Here is a 19,405-nt window from a genome sequence, read left to right on the forward strand (position 1 = left end):
AATCAAATTAATGCATCGACTCTTTCAATAGCCATTTTTTTTTTAAGAGTCTATGGTAAATCCATCAGGACCTGGGGACTGTAACTCTGACAATTTACTCAGTATCAGTTCTCTCGTAGTTGTAATTTTCTTCAGTTCCTCCCTTTTTCCACTTATTCATGTACAACTATTTCTGCATTATAGTTTGTGTCCTCTCGAGTGAAGAGTGTGGTGCTGGAAAAGCACAGCGGGTCAGGCAACATCCAAGGGGCAGGAGAATCAATGTTTCAGGCAAAAGCCCTTCATCAGGGCCTGGTCAAGGTCTTTTGCCCGAAATGTTGATTCGCCTGCTCCTCGGATGCTGCCTGACCTGCTGTGCTTTTCCAGCACCACACTTTCAGCTCTAATCTCCAGCATCTGCAGTCCTCGCTTTCCTGTGGAGTGAAGGCTGGTGCACCATACCTGTTCAGATCACCTTTCACTCCCTCGTTTCCCATGGTTAATCCCCCACCTTGCTTTCCATAGGACTGATACTCACTGTATTAAGTCTTATTTAAATATCTGTCCAAGGTCGTCTTATTTGTTACCTTTTCAGTTACCTTTATCCCAGTGTAATTTTTCCCTTAATTTTAAGCAAGTTTTGATGATTCTGTCCAATATTCTGTTGGGGTGGCACAGTGGCCCAGTGATTAGCACTGCTGCCTCACAGCACCAGGGACCCAGCTTCGATTTCAGCCTTGTGTGGAGTTTTTCCTGTGTCTGCGTGGGTTTCCACTGGGTGCTCTGGTTTCATCCCACAATCCAAAGATGTATAGACTGGGTGAATTGGCCATGCTAAAATGCCCAAAGTGTTCAGGGATGTGTAGGTTAGGTGCATTAGTCAGGGTAAATGTAAAGAAATAGGGTGGCAGAGTAGGTCCGGGTGGGATACTCTTTGGAGGGTCAGTGTGGACTTATTGGGCCGAATGGCTTGTTTCCATACAGAAGGGATTCTATGATGACTCATTCTATGATTATTTCAATCTCCAGACTAGTTGCCTTTCTTCACCCAATTATATGTTTTTACTGACATTTGACACTACTCTTCAACTTTATCCATGAACTGCAGATGTTCCCTGAAAGCTGGTATACCGTCAGCAAATCACTCTTTATTTACACACGCAGGGTACATGACACTGACCCAGCTAGCTCAGAGCTGGTTCCTACAGGTAACAGAACACTCCTGTTTATATCTGTCAGCCAGGACTCCTTGGTAGAGCTGGTTAACAACCCCAATCAGGAAAATCATATTCTCAGGTCCACTTGCTGACCTCGTTCCTCCCCATCTCAGTCCCTGGATGGAGGCCTGTTCTTTTTCCTGTCACTTCACAAAGGGTGTTTCCACACCGGGTCTGGATCCTCTGACTCTGCCTCGGAGAGGGGTGGCATGTACCACACCTTAGCCCACCCCTTGTGCCCAGAGTAACTCGGAAGAAATTCATCATCTTCAGGCAATAACAGCATCAAGATTGCGCTTCCTGACATGTCCATCTTGCCCGCAGAGGTTTCTTCAGGCGCTTGGCAGAGGGGGAGAACTTGTGGGTTCTGACAGCCTTCCAGGTGTTCTGAGGGGCTGGGTATTCTGTTTTGCTGCAGTGCCTAGGTTGCAGCTTTCATGTGGTGCACATGCTTGCTCAGAACCAAACTTAGAACATCACAGGACCTGACTTTGCAGTGACTATGTCTCTTGCCCATCCAGACCCTTGGAGTGGGCATCCAGAATGACTAAGGAGATTGAGCCTATTAAAGTTGGTGTTGTCATAGTCTTACCAGACCATAGGGGCTGCTCTCTCATCAGAGAGAGAAGTGACTGGTAATGATTTCTCCTGAGGGCCACCAGATCTCAGGGGAGGGAAGAGGTTGAGAAGGAGAGTCCTTCATGGGAACCTCAAATTGGTGATGGGGATTGAACCCACACTTTTGGCATCACACTACTCTGCAAATGTACCTTCCAGCCAACCCCCCCCCCCCCCCCCCCCCCCAGAAAAGAACCTGCATAGTCGACACGTAACTGCGTCCTGGGTTATTCCAACCATTCCCATGAATATGGAGGAGCCGCTGGTGGTAACTTTTGTCTTTGTTGGCAGTCTGGGCGCTGTCCAACCAATGCGGCTCTGTCTGCATCCGATCCTGGTCACCAGGTATAACTTCCTACCAACACCTTCATTTTAGAAACCTCTGGGATGACCTTGATGGAGCTCAGCCAGTATCTGGCAGCGACCTTTGCTCAGGACAATCACTGTTGCTCCCCATAATCATCTGCCATTCTTGACAGTGATCTGGTCTCTCCAGGTCCAAAACAGTTGTAGCGGCCCTTTGGTTTCTCCCATCACCAGCAGCTGTTTCAATTTGCCAGGACTGGATCATTTTGCATCTAAAGTCTGATATTGGAACAACAAAGAGAAGTACAACACACCAACAGGCCCTTTGGCCCTCCAAGCCTGTGCCAGTCATCATGCCCTAAATAAACTCAAAAACCTTCTGCCCTTATTCGGTCTCTTTCCGTCTACTCCCTCCTTATTCATGTAACCATCAAGATGCTTCTTAAATGTCACCCACGTGCCTGCTTCCACCATCTCTTCTGACAGATGCTTCTGATCCTTCGAATCTTCCACATCCTTCTGGTAGTTTGGTGACCAAAACTGCACACAAGACACCAAATGCAGCCTGGCAAGGATTTTATATAGCTCCAACCCGGTTTACCAATCCTTGTACTCCATGTCATGGTTGTGGGTGTGTTCACTGAGCTGGGAAGTTGTTTTGCAGATGTTTTGTCCCCTGTCTAGGTGACATCTTCAGTGCTTCGGGGCCTCCTGTGCTGTACTGTCTCGTTTGGAACTTATTTGGTTCCATTTTTGCTGCTTCTAGCAACTGGAACCAAATAAATTCCAGAAGGGACAGTATAGCGCAAGGGGTTCCAAAGCACTGAAGATGTCACCGAGACAGGGGACAAAACGTCTGCAAATCAACTTCCCGGCTCAGTGAACATACCCACAATCACAGCAACCAGCACCCAGGCTGCAAATTGTTACATAAACCTTGTACCCCATGCTCTTGGTGATAAAGGCAAGCACGCCATATGTCGCCTTAATCACTTTGGCCACGTATGTTGCTGCTTTAGGGGAACTATGGACCTATATGCTCAGATCTGTCTGTATGTTAATGTCCTGATGGGTTATGCCATTTACAGTATAGTTCACACCTAGATTTGATCTTCCAAAATGCTTCATTTTGCATTTGTCTGGATTAAATTCCACCTGCCATTTCTGTGCCCAAGTTGTTAATCTATCTATGTCGTGTTTTATCTTTTCACCATTGTCGGCACTATCAGCAACTCCACCAATCTTCATGTCATCTGCAAACTTACTAATCAGACCACCCATATTTTCCTCCAGATCATTTATATTTACTACAGACAACAGAAGATCTGAGACTGATCCCTGTGGATCACCATTAGTTACCAGTCTCCAGTCTGAAAAACACTCTTCATTGCTACCCTCTGCCTTCTGTAGCCAAGCCAGTTTTGTATCCATCTAGCCAGCCTACACCAAATCCCAGTGATTTTAGTTTTTGTTCCAATCTGCTATGTGGGACTTTATCAAATGCCTTACCAAAGTCCGTACAAACTACACTCAGTCCTTCCCTCAATAATCCTTGTCACCTCTTCAAAATATTCAGTCAGGCTGGTGAGACATGACCTTCCCCATACAAAACCATGCTGCCTGCCCATCAACTAGTTAATTTTCCTCCAAGTGTGCATATATCTTGTCCCTCAGTATCTTCTCCAAGAGCTTCCCCACCACATATATCAGGCTTACCATCTTATAATTTCCTGGATTATCCCTGCTTCCTTTCTTAAACAAGGGAACAACATAGGTGTGGCTCCAGAGTACTGGAGCTTAGCCAATGGTCGAAGAGGATGTGAAGGTGTTTGCTAGTGCCCGGTTATTTCTTCCCTTGCATCTCACAGTAACCTGGGATCGATCCCATCTGGCCCTGAGGACTTATCTACCTTAATGTAATTTAGGATACCCAAAACTTCCTTCTTCCATAAGTGACATTCTCGAGAGTATTCACACACTCATCTCTGACCTCAACATCAGTTCTGTTCTTCTCCTTGGTTAATACCGATACAAAATATTCTTCAGGATCTCTCCCATTTCCTGTGGCTCCACACATAATTTCCCTCCTTTATATTTGAGTGGGCCTACTGTTTCTCTTGCTAATCTATTTCTTCCAAGATATGCATATAAAGCCTTAGGATTCTCCTTGACCCTTTTTGCTAAAGACATATCATGGCCCCTTTTAGCCTTCCTAATTCCGTGTTTAAGTTCCTTCCTAATTTTTATATGCTTCTCAATGGCTTTACAAGTTTGTTGCTGCCTAGACCTCTTGTAGGCTTCCTTTTTCCTTTTGACAAAGCTTACAATTCCCCCTGTTGTCCACGGTTCCCGAATCCTGCAGTTCCTGTCCTTCGGTTTCGCAGGGACATGCCTGCCCTGCATTTTAATAAACTGGTCTTTAAAAGCAGCTCATGTGCCTGACCTAGGTTTGCCCTCAGATAACAGCTCCCCATCAACACTCCCCAGTTCCTGTTTGATTTGGGTGTAATTGGCCCTTGCCCAATTAAGCACTGTCACCCAAGGGCCACTGTTGAACTTTTCCAAGACGACTCGAAATCTTATGGAGTTATGGTCACTAAGCCCAAAATGCTCTTCTACTGAAACATTGGTGACCCGTCCAGGCTCATTCCCTAATACCAAGTCTATATTGTCAGCTGTGACTGGAAGTGTGTCCAGAAAATTTAAAACCATTACGCACACTTCGACCACTGCCAATGGGAGGGGGCTCAGTGCTACTTGGCCTCCCAGAGACAGAGTTGGAAGAATGTGACCAAATGCTAAAACTCCCAAGGAGGAGCTACAAAAGAAAGGAACCTGCCTATATCCTCTGACTCCAACAGGGTGATTGTAACGAGGTTGGAATAGAATAAAATAGAATAGGAGTTCCGGATTTAGGTGGTTTATCTGATCCAATCAGGGGGTCCTGGCTGACAGCTATAAACAGGAGGGTCAGGCATCCTGCTCACTCTGAGAACTGGCTGTGAGGGAGCTGGATCAGTGTCAAGAACTCTCCACATGTAAATACTTGGTGAACGGATGCCACCTGCAAGTTCCCCTCAAGGTACCATCCTGACTTTAAAAATATACTACTGTTCCTTCAGTGTTGCTGGATCAAAATATTGAAACTCCCTCCCTAACGGCATTGTGGGACTACAGACAGCAATTCAAGAAAGCAGCTCACGACCACACCCTTGAGGGCAATTAGGGACAGGCAATAAATGCTGGCCCAGCCAGTGAAATGAAAGTCTTATCAATGAATCAAAAAGGTGACTGCCACTATGTCCTTAACCTAACCTGCCAGTTCATTTTTTTTAACTAGCTGACCTTCCATACCCTTACATAAGTTTAAAATAATAGTCTTGAATTCATTCTTCTTGAATTCAAATAGAATGTAAAATTCACTCCCATCATGATCATTATTCCCTCAGGGTGACTTCTCTCTAGTTGTTAAATGATCTTGATGTACAATACCAGATCGAATACAGCCAGCTGTCTCACTCCAGAATATGTTACTCCTCATGAAGTGTTCACCTGGGCTACCTTGGTCCATCTTATTTCTCCAGTCTGTCTGGGTTTAAAATGCAAACCCTGAGGGGTTAGTTAGCTCAGTTGGCTGAATGGCTGGTTTGTGATGCTATGTGAAATCCACAATGTAGGTTGAGTTCCCCTACTGTGAAGGATTCTTCCTCCTCAACTTTTTCCCTCATCTGAGCTCAGGTTAAACCACCAATCTTCTCTCTCTGTGATCCTGTAAAACTCTGATGATTTTACCTTACTGTCGAGCTACTGTTGGGCGACACGGCGGCACGGTGGTTAGCACTGCTGCCTCACAGCGCCTGTAGACCTGGGTTCAATTCCCGACTCAGGTAACTGACTGTGTGGAGTTTGCACGTTCTCCCCGTGTCTGCGTGGGTTTCCTCCGGGTGCTCTGGTTTCCTCCCACAGTCACAAAGATGTGCGGGTCAGGTGAATTGGCCATGCTAAATTGCCCGTAGTCTTAGGTAAGAGGTAAATGTAGGGGTATGGGTGGGTTGCGCTTCGGCGGGTCGGTGTGGACTTGTTGGGCCGAAGGGCCTGTTTCCACACTGTAAGTCTAATCTAATCTACCATTATTTCTGTGTTCGTATTTCATCCCACTATTGGTGAGTATGTGTACAATTCTCACAAGTGACATCTTGCTTTTATCATTTCTAGTCCCTACCTATACCACTTCTATATCCTTGTTTCCTGAATGTAGGTCATCCCCTCTCATGTTAATGCCATAATTGATTGTGAGCCACCTTTCTACCTTCTTCCCTTTACTAAATGTCCTGTACCTTTCTACATTTGGCACCCAATTTGTCATCTTGCAGCCATCTGTCAGTTATTTTGGGGGTGATGTTGGAGGTCTGTAGAATTGCAAACATTATGCCCTAGTTCAAAAAAAAAGGTTGTTAAAATAAGCTCAGCAGTTTCAGACCAGCTAGTTTAACTTTGGTTGGAATGTTTGGAGAAGTAATTAAGCAGGTCTAAATTAATAATCCTGTGGAAAACTGGGCGTTACTTCAGAATACCAAGCCTGAATTGTCTAATGAAGAGCCATATGTACAGGGGAACCTCGATTATCTGAAGGACACAGGCAGAGAGTATTTTGTTTGATTTAATTGAGTTCCGGATAATAGTTTAGCCAAGCATCGGGACCTTGCGATCTTGCCGGATAATCCGATATTCGAAGCATTAACAGTGTTGAGTGAAATGCTGTCAATGTGATGTACTTGGACGTTTGAAAGGTATCTGATACTATGCTGTACAACAGACTTCAGAAAAGTTGTAGCTCATGGAATAAAAAGGGATGCAGCAAGACGGATATATAATTAGCTGAGGGTTTGGCAGAGTATATTCGGGCTGAGAAAGGTTTGTAGTAGAATTCCCCGAAGGTCAGTAATGGAACCTTGTGTGTGTGTGTGTCGCACTCGCGCGCTTATGGCCGTAACATTGACTCTCCTGCTTCCTGGATGCTGCCTGACCTATGCTTTTCCAGTGACACAATTTTCAACTATGATCTCCAGCATCTGTTGTCCTCACTTTCTCCATATAGTTCTCAGTGTAGGGAACAATTTCAAAATTTGTGGTCAGTACGAAAATTGAGAGTATAGTAAACTGCGAGAAGGACAGTGTCAAACTTCAAGGGAACATTGATAAGTTGAATGAGTGGGCAGATAGGTGGTAAATGCAGTTTGATGCAGAGAATTGTGAGTTGACGTGTACATGTTGGTACAAAGTACATGGAGAGACCATTGTAAAGTAAAGGGTACTACTCTAAGGAGTGTGTAGGAGCATAGAGACCTGGTATATGTGTGCCTAAGTCGGTAAAGGTGGCAGGACAAGAAGAGGGCTGTTGATCAAGAATACGGTGTTCTCGGCTTCATTAATAGCATAAAGTACAAAGGCAGGGAGTTTATGTTGAACTATATATGACACTTATAGGACCTCAGCTGAAGTATTGTGTACAGTTCAGAGTGCCACACCTTAAGAAGGATGTGAATGCATTGCAGAGAGTGCCTGAAGTGATTGTCAAGAATGGTTCCAGAAATGTGAAACTTCAGTTATGAGGGTAGATTGAAGCAGTTGGGACTGTTTTCATTGGAGAGTCTGGTTCCAGAGATGAGAAAAGATTGGAGATGTTTGGGATGTTTTCCTTTGAGGAGAGAAGGTTCAGAGGAGCTTTTGTTGAACTTTTCAAAAACGAGTCTTATAAACCGATCAGGAATTGGAAGGCACAGTTTCAAAGTGTCTTGCAAAACAAGAAATTATGAGGTAAGAGAGGTTTTCCACACAGTGATTACTTCGAGTCTGGCATTCACTGCTTGGAAATGTGGTTGAAGTGTTCAAAAGGGCATTGGATGATTATTTCTACTTAAATAATGTGCAGGGTTATAGGGAAATTGCACTGAGGCCAAAATGCTCAGAGATTTGGAGTAAATATGACAGGCCGAATGGCCTCCTCCTCCACCATAACTCTGGGATTTCAGTTTCTGCTGTCAGCTCATCATCTGCTTTGTTTTGAATACTCTATGTATTCAGATACACAGTCTTCAGTTTTGTCATACAGTTCTCCAGCACAGAGACAGCCCTTTGGCTGACCAAAATGTCCATCCACAGTAACCCCACCTCCCTGCACTTGGCCCAACAGATCCAGCCAGTTTATCACAGTCCTTCAGGAAAGGGAATTCTGTTGCTACTGCTTGGCCTGAATTACAGTCTCACAGTGACTTAGCTCAATACCCACTGTGGTGTTCCAACCAGCTGTTCAGTTATAATTCAAAGGTCACACACACACTCTTTGGGGAGCCCATCATAACCTTCCCTCCGAGGAGCAAGGCATGTTCAGCCCTTAAAAATAAGCCAAAATAGTTTTCGTTAAATATACTCACTGTGCATTAAGTGTCCTTTTATTATTTTACCCCTCCCATTGTAAGTTCCTCTCCAACCTTGAACAGATATCCTAAATCCTGGCACTGGGTGGACAACATGGTTCTCTAGACTCTTGTTCTTTGTTGCAGAGAACACTGTCAGTCCCTTTCCACACTCCTCTGCCACTATATTTCTTTTTGCTCCACCCACTGACCTGGCTTCCTGCACCACAGTACTTTGCTCAGTTAACTCGTCCTTCTGCATCTCCTACTCTTTCACTTTGTTGGGAAGAGATTATCTTTTCCCCCTGGACCCACTGACTGTCTCAGCTGTAGTCACGCTCCCCTGTACCTGACCACTGATTAAACCAGAATCCAATTCCAATGGGGTGTGACCACCTCCTGGTTCAAAATATCCAAGCAACTTTCCCTAATGTGTTGGACTCTGATCAGACCAGCACCCAGGAGCTCTCTCAAATTGTCACAATCTTTAATGTGTTTTAATTATTCAGCTTACTTGATCCAATTATTTATAAGCATTTTTTAATATATTAATCTTCTTCCTGAACTGTTTTAAATCCAAATACTCATAAAGCAGCCAACTCCTTCCCTTAATGGAGGACCAATGGGTGAACACAAAAAGCAAAATGGCATCTCCTTCAACTAATTACCTTATTCACACAACTCTCAGTACCCAGCTCAGTTGCACTCCACATTTATTTGCACTGAGATGCTATTGTTTATATGCTATAATGTCAGCTCAAGCCTCAGGTTAAAGAGAAAAACAGATGAAGCTACTTTCCTGAATTAATCGCCTCCAGCTGGTCTCAGGCACAGAATTCTTGGGTTTTTCAGCCTGGATGAAAACTAGTTTTGAAGAGAGTCAAAGATGATAACTATAAATAAAGTTACATTTTTAGACCAAGATTAAGATTTCCCAAACTCGTCCAACCTCTCAGCACTCTGATCAACCTTGCAAAGAGTCAGCACGTTGTTCACTAGCTACTGAGGTTCTGTGATTTGTACAGGAGGGATAAGAAAGGTGCATTCACCACAAATAAATAAATCCTCAAGATACATTCACCACAAATAAATAAATCCTCAAGATACATTCACCAAGTGGAAATTGTAAAGAAACTGGCAGCTCTGAATGTACAAAGCCAATTATATTACAATAATGGCAGGTTTAAATGCAGAAGTGATTATCTGCCACCTGCTATCTTTGAATTCTATAACAAACTAATAAATATTCTCCAATTGAAACACCTTTCATCGGATTATAGAGAAATCAATATCAATGATATCTTTCGGGAGAGTTTTTCTTTCTTTCTTTCTGTGTCCCATCCTTTAATCGCCAGTTTGTTTTTTTTTCAGTGTTCTCTCTTCCCTGAAGTCTAGTTTCCCTTTAGAATCAGAGAGATGTACAGTAGAGAAACAGACCCTTCGCTCCAACTCGTCCATGCTGACCAGATATCCTAACCTAATCTACTTCTATTTGCCAGCACTTGGCCCATATCCCTCTAAATTCTTCCTATTCACTAAATGTTGTAATTGTACCAGCCTCCACCACTTCCTCTAAAAATTCATTCCATACACGCACCATCCTCTGTGTGAAAAAGTCCTTAGACCTTTTAAATCTTTCCCCTCTCATCTTAATCCCATGCCCTCTAGTTCTGGACTTCCCCACCCCAGGGAAAAGACCTTGACTATTCATCCTATCCATGCCCCTCATAATTTTATAAACCTCTACAAGGTCACCCTCAGCCTCTGACTCTCCACAGTCTGGATCAGTGGTGCTGGAAGAGCACAGCAGTCTGATCCAGATGTGCTCTTCCAGCACCACTGATCCAGATCTGGTTTCCAGCATCTGCAGTCATTATTTTTACCTCTGAAGTGTGTGAGGGTTCGGTGCCAGCACACTATTGAACTGTCATGACATCACAGTCATGTTCAATCAGTTTTCACCCAATGCCCATATATATGTGGATTTCCCTCAGCAGCGATTGCTTCACATCTCCACCATGGGGCTGGGGCTTCCCTGATTTGCTTTGACGCAGAAATATTTTCTAGGCGATTGACCTCATTAGGATTTGGCCTGTTCCCAGGAACAAGGAGGGGATTGGGGAATATTTCTGAGTCCTTTACCATCTGATGCACATGCTGCCTGGCTAGTGAATTGCTTTTACTGCTTACACAGTGTGGTGTTGACGATGACAATAACTCTCAATGGCTGTCTTTGTAACTTGCTAGGGCCCACATTGCTGATGACCAGTGATATTATTCGGCAGCGTCTGGGTGCGTCAGCACTAGACAGGTAAGAGTGCTGGATAAGAATATCAATCATCTCGAACTGTATGGTATTCAATACTGTATTCCCCCCAAATTGCAGTTTATAACTGGGATGTTGCTGCTATCTGGGGATAGATGGTTTAAAATTGAATAATAATTAACTTTATTAAGTTATTAAAAGCAGGCATTTCCTGGCATAACTTTATCCACAATTTAGTTACATGCTTCAAACAAATCTGAACTGATTTCTCAAAGATCAATCAGATAGTTGTTTATCAATGGGGATTTAAGGGAGGTGATGGCTTAATGGTTATGTAATATAAAGCTCTCAGCTGATGTTCTGGAGACATTGATTTGAGTCCCAATGTGGCACATGGTGAAAGTTGAATTCTGTACAAAACAAATTCTGCAATTAAGAGATGCAATGGTCACTGTGTAACCCTGTCACTGATGTTGTAAAAATCCACTTAATTCACAACTGTCCTTCGGGCCTATATGTGGCTCCAGACCCACAGTAATTTGGCTCACTCTTAACTGCTGACTGAAGTGACCTAGAGACCCAATCAGTTCCTTTATAGCATTGATGGGCAAAAACTGCTGGCCTTGCCAGTGATCCCAGACAAGACTAAACAAAATAACAAAGTCTTGGCAAAGTTCAGATCGTGTGTAGTCCTCCTCACAGGCAGGTTTCTCGTGGGGATGTTTGAAATTTCATGAGGAATGAAGGTGGTGATGGTACTGGGTAGCTGGACAGGGAATAGTTCCTGTTATTTTAATTATAACCATCTTGGAGTATCGTTTGAGAATGAACCAAAACCTGTCCAGTGTCATACACTGCAAAGTGCTTCCTTTTACCTACAGTGTCACTCCGTGCACCTGATGCTCAGGATGTACTGTGACCACCCTTGTATCTTTAAGATGATCTCTCATGTAAAACAGGAAGTAGGGAATTTTTCATGTCTTTAATTTAGCCTGGAAACTGGACCTTCCTACGTTACTGGATGGACATGCAATTAAGTCTGAACTACTTCAGCATCTACTTATTTTCAGCCAAAGGCCAAAATTATGTTTTAAACTCATGAGGCTCCTTTCTTCTTGCCCAAAGCAGATGGGTGAGATGTTAATGCACAGTTTGGGAGCAGGAAATGGGAAACTAGCTGCTATTTTGTGCTATCTGCTTCTACTGACACTCTGTTACTATTACTCTGTTTGCTGTCACAGCTCAAAAATAACTCCAGGCACCATGCAACTTTGAGAAGACAAGCCTATAAATTTACAGTATAGTTCAAGCATACTCAAATGCTGTCCGTACCTGCCATTTTGCTTTGTTGGAATATTTGTGGGAAAGACATCCAGACATTATTGGAAATGTTTGATGCTCCAAGCAGTATTCTATGCAAAAATACCACTGAAACACCCGTTATGTTAGTGCAATAAAAAATGCATAATAACCAGCAGTAGTTACATGTGCTTGTGGTAGAGTCCCTACCTCTTACACCAGAAGTCCATGTTCAAGTCCCACCTGCCCCTGGAGGTGTGTAATAACACATCCAAAGAGGTTGATTAAAAATATCTAGCATTGTTCAAGAAACCCATTGCCTAGCCCACCCCTGGTCATCCCCCACTGAAACTGTGAGAGTCATAGCCAGTGTAAATGAAATGAATTAACATCTGTTAAATTTTCCATGTTTGTTTAACCATCAGAATGGTCTGCAGTGCCTGAATGTAGCTGTCCTGACCTAGTTTAGTTTGGACCTAGCTACCCATTGGAGGCAGTGGCCTTCGCAGGAGAATGTTGCTTATTCCATCTTGAGTCCTTGGTTCAATGCTCAGTGCTTTCATGCTCAAGAGTTGTCTTCCCATTGATGTTGACAATTGTCACGTAGAGTAGAGTAGCTACATAGGCTGCTTTATGGGCAAACAGTCAGTGTTTTGATCCCCTTTTTCAGCATCCATGAATACCGTCTGTCAGGCTGGCTGGCCCAGCAAGAGGATATCCACCGCATTGTGTTGTACCAGACTGACTACGGCATGACACCTTGGACCCAACGCTGCATTCGGCAGGCTGACTGCATCCTCATCATCGGACTTGGAGACCAAGAGCCCACCTTGGGAGAGGTAGCATGAGACCCTGCATAGCATTTCTGGCTCATTCCCTATAGCCTACTGTGTAAATTGGTTGACAGATTGAGTTGTTGGCAGCAACCTGATGTCACTGATGAAAACCCACTGGCTGTGATAACTAGGGAAAAGTAAGGGAGCAGAGTAATAGCAAAGTAAATCTATACAGCCGCAGAAAGATAAGAAAGAAATTGTCCCAGCCACTTGGGGAATAGAACTTAGGACATCTGAATTCCTTGAATTGTGTCTATTTCTAGAAAGTGTTAACTATATTCAGTAAGTTTTACATATTTGGCCTAGAAAGGTAAAGGTATATTACAATAAATGAGATAACACCCTTTGAGAAATCCCCTCCTCATCTTTAACACAGACATAGAGCAGTATAGCACAGTACAGGCCCTTCAGCCCTCGATGTTGTGCCAGCCTTTTATTCTACTCTAAGAGCTGACTAACCTACATATCGTTCATCTTACTATCATCCATGTGCCTATCCAAGAGTCACTTAAATGTCCCTAATGTGCGTTCCCACCACTCTGTGTAATAATCCACCTCTGACATCTCCCCTAAACATTCCTCCAATTCCCTTAAAATTGTGTCCCCTCGTGATAGATGTTTCTGCCCTGGGAAAAAGTCTCTGGCTATTCACTCCATTTATGCCTCTCATCATCTTAATCTTTGATTAATGTTTTGCAATCTTTCATTGCCCATCTGAGGGGACAGGCAGGCCTCAGTTTAATGTGTTAGTCAATGGTGTAGCATTTCCTCTGTACCACTGTATTTCCATGATGATACAGATCATAGAATCATAGAATCCCCACAGTGTGGAAGCAGGCCATTCGGTCCATGAAATCCATACCGACCCACCGAGACCGTATCCATGTAGTCCTGTCTTTCCCATGGCTAACCCAACTCACTTGAACATCCCTGAACACTATGGGTAACTTAGCATGGCCAATCCACCCTACGTGCACACCTTTGGGCTGTGGGAGGAAATCGGAGCACCCGGAGGAAGAGCCAGGGAGCATGTCTGTGTGGAGTTTTCAAAGTCACCTGAGGCTGGAATCGAGGTCCCTGGCATTATGAGGCAGCAGTGCTAACCACTTAGCCACCGTGCCACCATCTGCAACTAAGTGTTTTTTGCTGGAAGGTAGGTAGCACTTTGAGCAAACCATCGAGTTCTGTGTTGGGATTGTACACAATGCAAAGTCAGCCCATGCTGCGTCATAATTCAAGGGAATGAATAATTGAAGTTGTTCACTTGGTATGTTTATGTAACCAACCTTTGCTTTCTATCGTCTTGCTTCTGGGAGCCTGAAATGGAGAAATGCAGGGGTATGGAGGCGCAATGATAACGTCCCTAACCATTCAATAAACATATGAATGAAAATGGAATAGTGTAGGATAGATAGGCTTCAGATTGATTCCACAGGTCGGCACAACATTGAGGGCCGAAGGGCCTGTACTGTGCTGTAATGTTTTAAGTTCTGTAACCCAGAGGCTCGAGGCTAATCCTTTGGTCCGTGGGTTCAAATCCCACCATGGTAATTGGTGAAAATTAAATTTGATTAATACAATGTGGAATACAAAATTAGTCTTAGTATTGGTGGACATGCCGACCATCATTGATTGGAGCAGAAAAATCCATCTGATTGGTTAAAGTCCTTTCAGAGGAGAAAATCTGCCATTCTTACTTCCATATGATTCCAGATTCACTGCATGGTGGTTGGCTGTTAACTGCCCTACTGAATGTGATGGAGTAAACCACTCAGTTAAGGATGGAAAACAGTCGTTGGCCCTTACCAGTGACTCCCACATTACGTGAAAGAATTTTAATTTAAGGAGCAGCACATTCACATTAATAAGGAGAAAAGATAAAGGATCCTATCAGATGTGACATTTATTTTTAAAACGTGTTCCGCTTTTTCTGTTAAAACAAACTTTATAAGGCAATAATGATGCACTTGCTTGGAAATTTTGAGAATGATGTATATTTGTTCCCATCCCTGAGTGCTGGATAGCTAAATGTCAAGATTACAGCAATTTAAGTAAAATCTGTTCTCTGGCCTGAGAATGGGATTTTCCTGTGTGCTGGTCCCTGGATACTGTAGCACAGGCAGTGCTTTTGTCTCCCACTGGAGATTTACTAGGACCATGCAATGGATGAGAAACTTCCCTTCTGTGGGGTGACTGGGGAAACTGGGCTCATTCTTCTGAAGGTCAGGAAGGTTAAAACAGATGTCATCGAAATGCTCAAAATCTTGAAAAATTCAGAAGTCAAGCCATACTATTCTGAGTTGTCACAAAATTTAAAGATGTTATTCAAATGCACACAGATCCCCAAATTGACCTTCAGACCCAGGTTGACAGGAACTACAAACTAAGATTTTACACTTGACAAAAATTGCTGTTTATTACAAATAGCTAGATTCTAGCTACAGGTAAACAATTCTGAATGCCAACAAATGTATCCCTACTGGCTAAAATGCTCATCCCTTCGTACAATTCATAGCCTTGTATGCCCTACCATTGCAAGTGCACGTCTAAATACTATTTAAACGTTATGAGGGTTTCTACCTCGACCACCTTCCAAGCAGTGATAACAAAAAATGCTGAAAGTCACAGTAGGTCAGGCAGCAGCCGTGGAGAGAGAGAGAGCAAGCTAACGTTGAGAATCTAGAAGACTCTCTTTATTGGAGCTGAAGTGTGGAGGGGCCAGCATTTATGCAGCAGTGGATCAGCACCCCTTCTTCACCCCTAGTGCTCCCCACCACCCCCTCTCCCCAATATAGTATAAATGCTGTCTCCTCTACACTTCACATCAGCTCTGCTTAAGACTCATCTAGACTCAAAATTACTCCGACCTTGCGTGCACTGTCAGGTAACTTTTTTGAAGTACAGCAATCCTTTCCACAATCCTTGGTTTTTAAAACAGTCTTTTTTTTCCCTTTTCAGTCCACAATTGAAAATAAAGAAAAATATAAAGAGGCAGCCTTTACATTTGTGCTGTCCATCCATGCCCCCTCTGACATGGAGTATGTGTCTACACAGCTAGTATTTCTTGGTTATATGTCTCTGTACTCCATCTCTGCAGCTGGAACAGATGTTAGAGAACACAGCTGTCCGGGCACTGAAGCAACTCATCCTTCTACATAAGGAAGATGGTCCCAGTCCTTCCCGGACCGTGGAGTGGCTGAACATGAGGAGCTGGTGTTCAGGACATTTTCACATCAAGTGTCCTCGCAGGATCTTCTCTCGTCGGAGCCTCCAAAAATTGGTAACTGGGCGTGGGCTATCTGACCACGGGTGGCTGCAGGAGTGCAGATCTGTGAGGAGAGGTGGGAAAATTGGAATAACTAATTTACTGTGGGTAGCTTGCTGGGAGCGCATGTTTTGGCAATGAGGCAGTAAGGGTCTGGAGCAAGCAGTGTTAAGTGAGGGAGAAGAAAGTTGTCTTGGAAGTTGAGAAGGACAAGGAGTAATTATCATTCTTCTTTCAGAGGGAGATGTATGAAAAACTATTTGAGAAAACAGCAGATCGACACAGTGACTTTTCTCGACTGGCTCGAATCCTCACGGGAAACACGATCGCACTGGTCTTAGGAGGGGGTGGAGCCAGGTAACTAAAGTTTAACTACTAGTTGAGATGTTGTTAATAGTGAGGAGCAGCAGTCAGAGTGGGCTGCAAAACACTTTTTCAGTTGATGCACATTCCTCCTCCCCCCACCAACCCTCCATGTTTAAGTGGTGTATGTACGTTCCATGCAGTTTCGGAATGTCACTGATGCACAAACTATCTTTCTCGATTCTATGGAAGCACATTTGTCAAGAATTTACTTGGGATGTGCAAGGTGTTCGCTTATTAAAAATGGTCATAAGTCCTGATGGAAAAGCAGTGTTATAAAGCTCAGATTCCCATTGATCTTTTAGATTTGCAATGTCCCTCAAGCTATCTTGCCTAGAATTCAAACTGAACCTTTTGCCACTCCCAGAATGTATCCGTCAGTGTTTGACCCCATAAATGGCCTGTTCTTTCTCCCCCCTCTCACGTTCCCATGTGTGAAGCGTTCTCTACTCCCCAGCCAAGCCTGGCCTTATCTGTGTGATAGTTTTTGGTAAAGACCCTTGGGTCAAGAGTATGGTGCTGGAAAAGCACAGCTGTTCAGCCAGCATCCAAGTAGCAGGCGAATCGATGTTTCTGGCATAAGCCCTTCATTTAATGGCCCTCGCCCAGTGTCCTTTTAACAGTCTGCAGCTTAACAGTGTTTTGCATTTGAAGGGTTGGATCAGGCTGAGCTGCTGTTGTAGCACTAGTGTTGATGTCAGTGGAGATGTAGTGCTGTGGAACCAATGCAGCTCAGTTCTGTTATGAATTTGAAAGCCACAGCAGTTTCTGACAGTCTCCATGGAAGCCAATACTTTTTAAAGAGACATTTTACCTTCAAATTTAACTGAAAGAATAACATAACACTGCAGACTTCACACTTAACTTTACTGTGACAAATTACTAAAAGCATTAACTCACTGTTTTCATTTGTATGGGGTATAATAATACTTCAAACTGTCGTGGTTATGGGTATGTTGTTGTGGTTCTGTTCGCCGAGCTGGGAGTTTTTGTTGCATGGGTATGGGTATATTTGTATGGGTATATTCGTCCATGGGTATATTTGTATGGGTATATTCGTCCATGGGCATATTTGCAGATGTTTCATCCCTTGTCGAGGTGACACCTTCAGTGCTTTGGAACCTCCTGTGAAGCACTGCTGTACTGACCCTTCTGAAATTTATTTGGTTGTGTTCCTGCTACTTCTGATTGTCAGATCCAGTTGCTCATTGTAGTGGCCCATATATTGGACCGAGGTCGATGTGTTTGATGATGGAGTCCATGTCTGAGTACCATACTTCTCGGAATTCTCTGGCTGTCCTACAATTGTTGTGTTTTCCCAGGATTCCATGCAAAGACTGCACAAAACACATTATACGACAAACAGGCAGACGCCTAGCAATCTGCATCCACAAACACCAACTAGCCACTAAACACCACGACCAGCTGTCCCTAGTACACACACACACACACACACACACACACACACACACACACACACACACAGCGCTAAATAGAGGACAGCCAGAGAATTTCTATAAACATGGCACTCTTCCACAGACTCCATCAACAAACACATAGACTGAGATCCAAAACCAGTCACTACAACGAGCAACTGGAAGCAGCAGCAACAGAACCAAATAAATTCCAGAAGGGACAGCACAGCAACACTTCACAGGAGGTTCGGAAGCACTGAAGATGTCACCTAGATAGGGATGAAATATCTGCAAATCAACTTGCCAGCTCAGTGAACATACCAAAACCAAACAGCTGGGACCCAAGCTGCAAACCTTGAATACTTTAAACAAGTGGATAGTAGCCTTTTACTTATCACTCATTGTAACCTTGATGAAGTTATAGTTATCGTAAACAGTTCAGAGCTGCTTCCATCTTTTATTGGGCTGCTTCTTTTGTCACTTCCCAGCGGGTCACTTTAAATCCCAGGAATAACTCTCGCTGTGAGGATTGCACTGCAAACTACTTCCTCTGGCTTCAAACTGGGCAAATCTTCCAACCTCGAACCTGTCAAACACTCAGTCTTACATCTGAGTGTGAGATCCAGCTACCTTTTGGACAGTGAACATTTTGTTTGCCTTAAGTGCAGGCCTGGTTGGTACTGTCCCTTGCTCTCTACATTTCCGATGGCTCCAGACCACATGAGGTATACCAAGAGCAGCTGACCTTCTGTGATATCCAAAGAGACCTGGGTGTTCAGCTGCATAGATCTTTAAAATGTCACAAGCAGGCCTAGAAAACAACCAAGAATGCTAATTGAATAATAGCCTTCATGCCTGAAGGACTGTTGTACAGAAGTTATTCTGCAGTTATGCAAAATCCTGGTTAGACCCCACTTAAAGTCCAGATCTGGGTAGTGCACCTTAGGAGAGATATATGGCCTTGGAGGGAGTTTCCCAGACTGATACCTGGAATTCAAGAGTTAAGTCATGAGGACAGATCATATAAATGAGACCTTTTTCTTGTCTAGGATTTAGAAGGTTAAGGGATGATCTGATCGACGTTTCAAGACTGGGTACAGTTCAAGTTGCCATCGGATTTCGTGAGATTGGAGGGTTTAAGTTATAAGGAGATGCTGAATAAGCTCGGAATTTTTTTCACTGAAGTTTAAAAGGCTGAGGTTTGCAAAATCATGAAGGGCATATACGGAGAGTGGTTCATGGATGGAATGAACTGCCAGAGGAGGTGGTAGTTGCAACACTTAGAGGACATTTGGACAAGTAGATGATTAGGAAATATTTATAGGGATATGGGCCAAATGGGCTAGTTTAGTTTGGGAAACTTGGTCGATATGGATAATTTGAACCTCCATCACCCTATATTAACAGGAAAAGATAGGATAAATA

At 43.6% G+C, this 19,405-nt stretch overlaps 1 protein-coding gene across 5 annotated transcripts in view; it reads left to right on the forward strand.

The window, feature by feature from the left end:
* Positions 1-19,405, forward strand: part of pnpla6 (patatin-like phospholipase domain containing 6) — a 202,565-nt gene that overhangs the window by 131,452 nt on the left and 51,708 nt on the right. For all 5 annotated transcript variants that reach the window (XM_060855275.1, XM_060855277.1, XM_060855276.1 and 2 more), the window contains 4 exons: positions 10,784-10,847; positions 12,772-12,940; positions 16,035-16,217; positions 16,441-16,559. In XM_060855275.1, the coding sequence (XP_060711258.1) occupies positions 10,784-10,847; positions 12,772-12,940; positions 16,035-16,217; positions 16,441-16,559 (535 nt within the window). The remainder of the gene's footprint in view (positions 1-10,783; positions 10,848-12,771; positions 12,941-16,034; positions 16,218-16,440; positions 16,560-19,405) is intronic.

The sequence above is a fragment of the Hemiscyllium ocellatum genome, chromosome 45, assembly GCF_020745735.1.
Source record: "Hemiscyllium ocellatum isolate sHemOce1 chromosome 45, sHemOce1.pat.X.cur, whole genome shotgun sequence".
Classification (NCBI taxonomy): Eukaryota; Metazoa; Chordata; class Chondrichthyes; order Orectolobiformes; family Hemiscylliidae; genus Hemiscyllium; species Hemiscyllium ocellatum.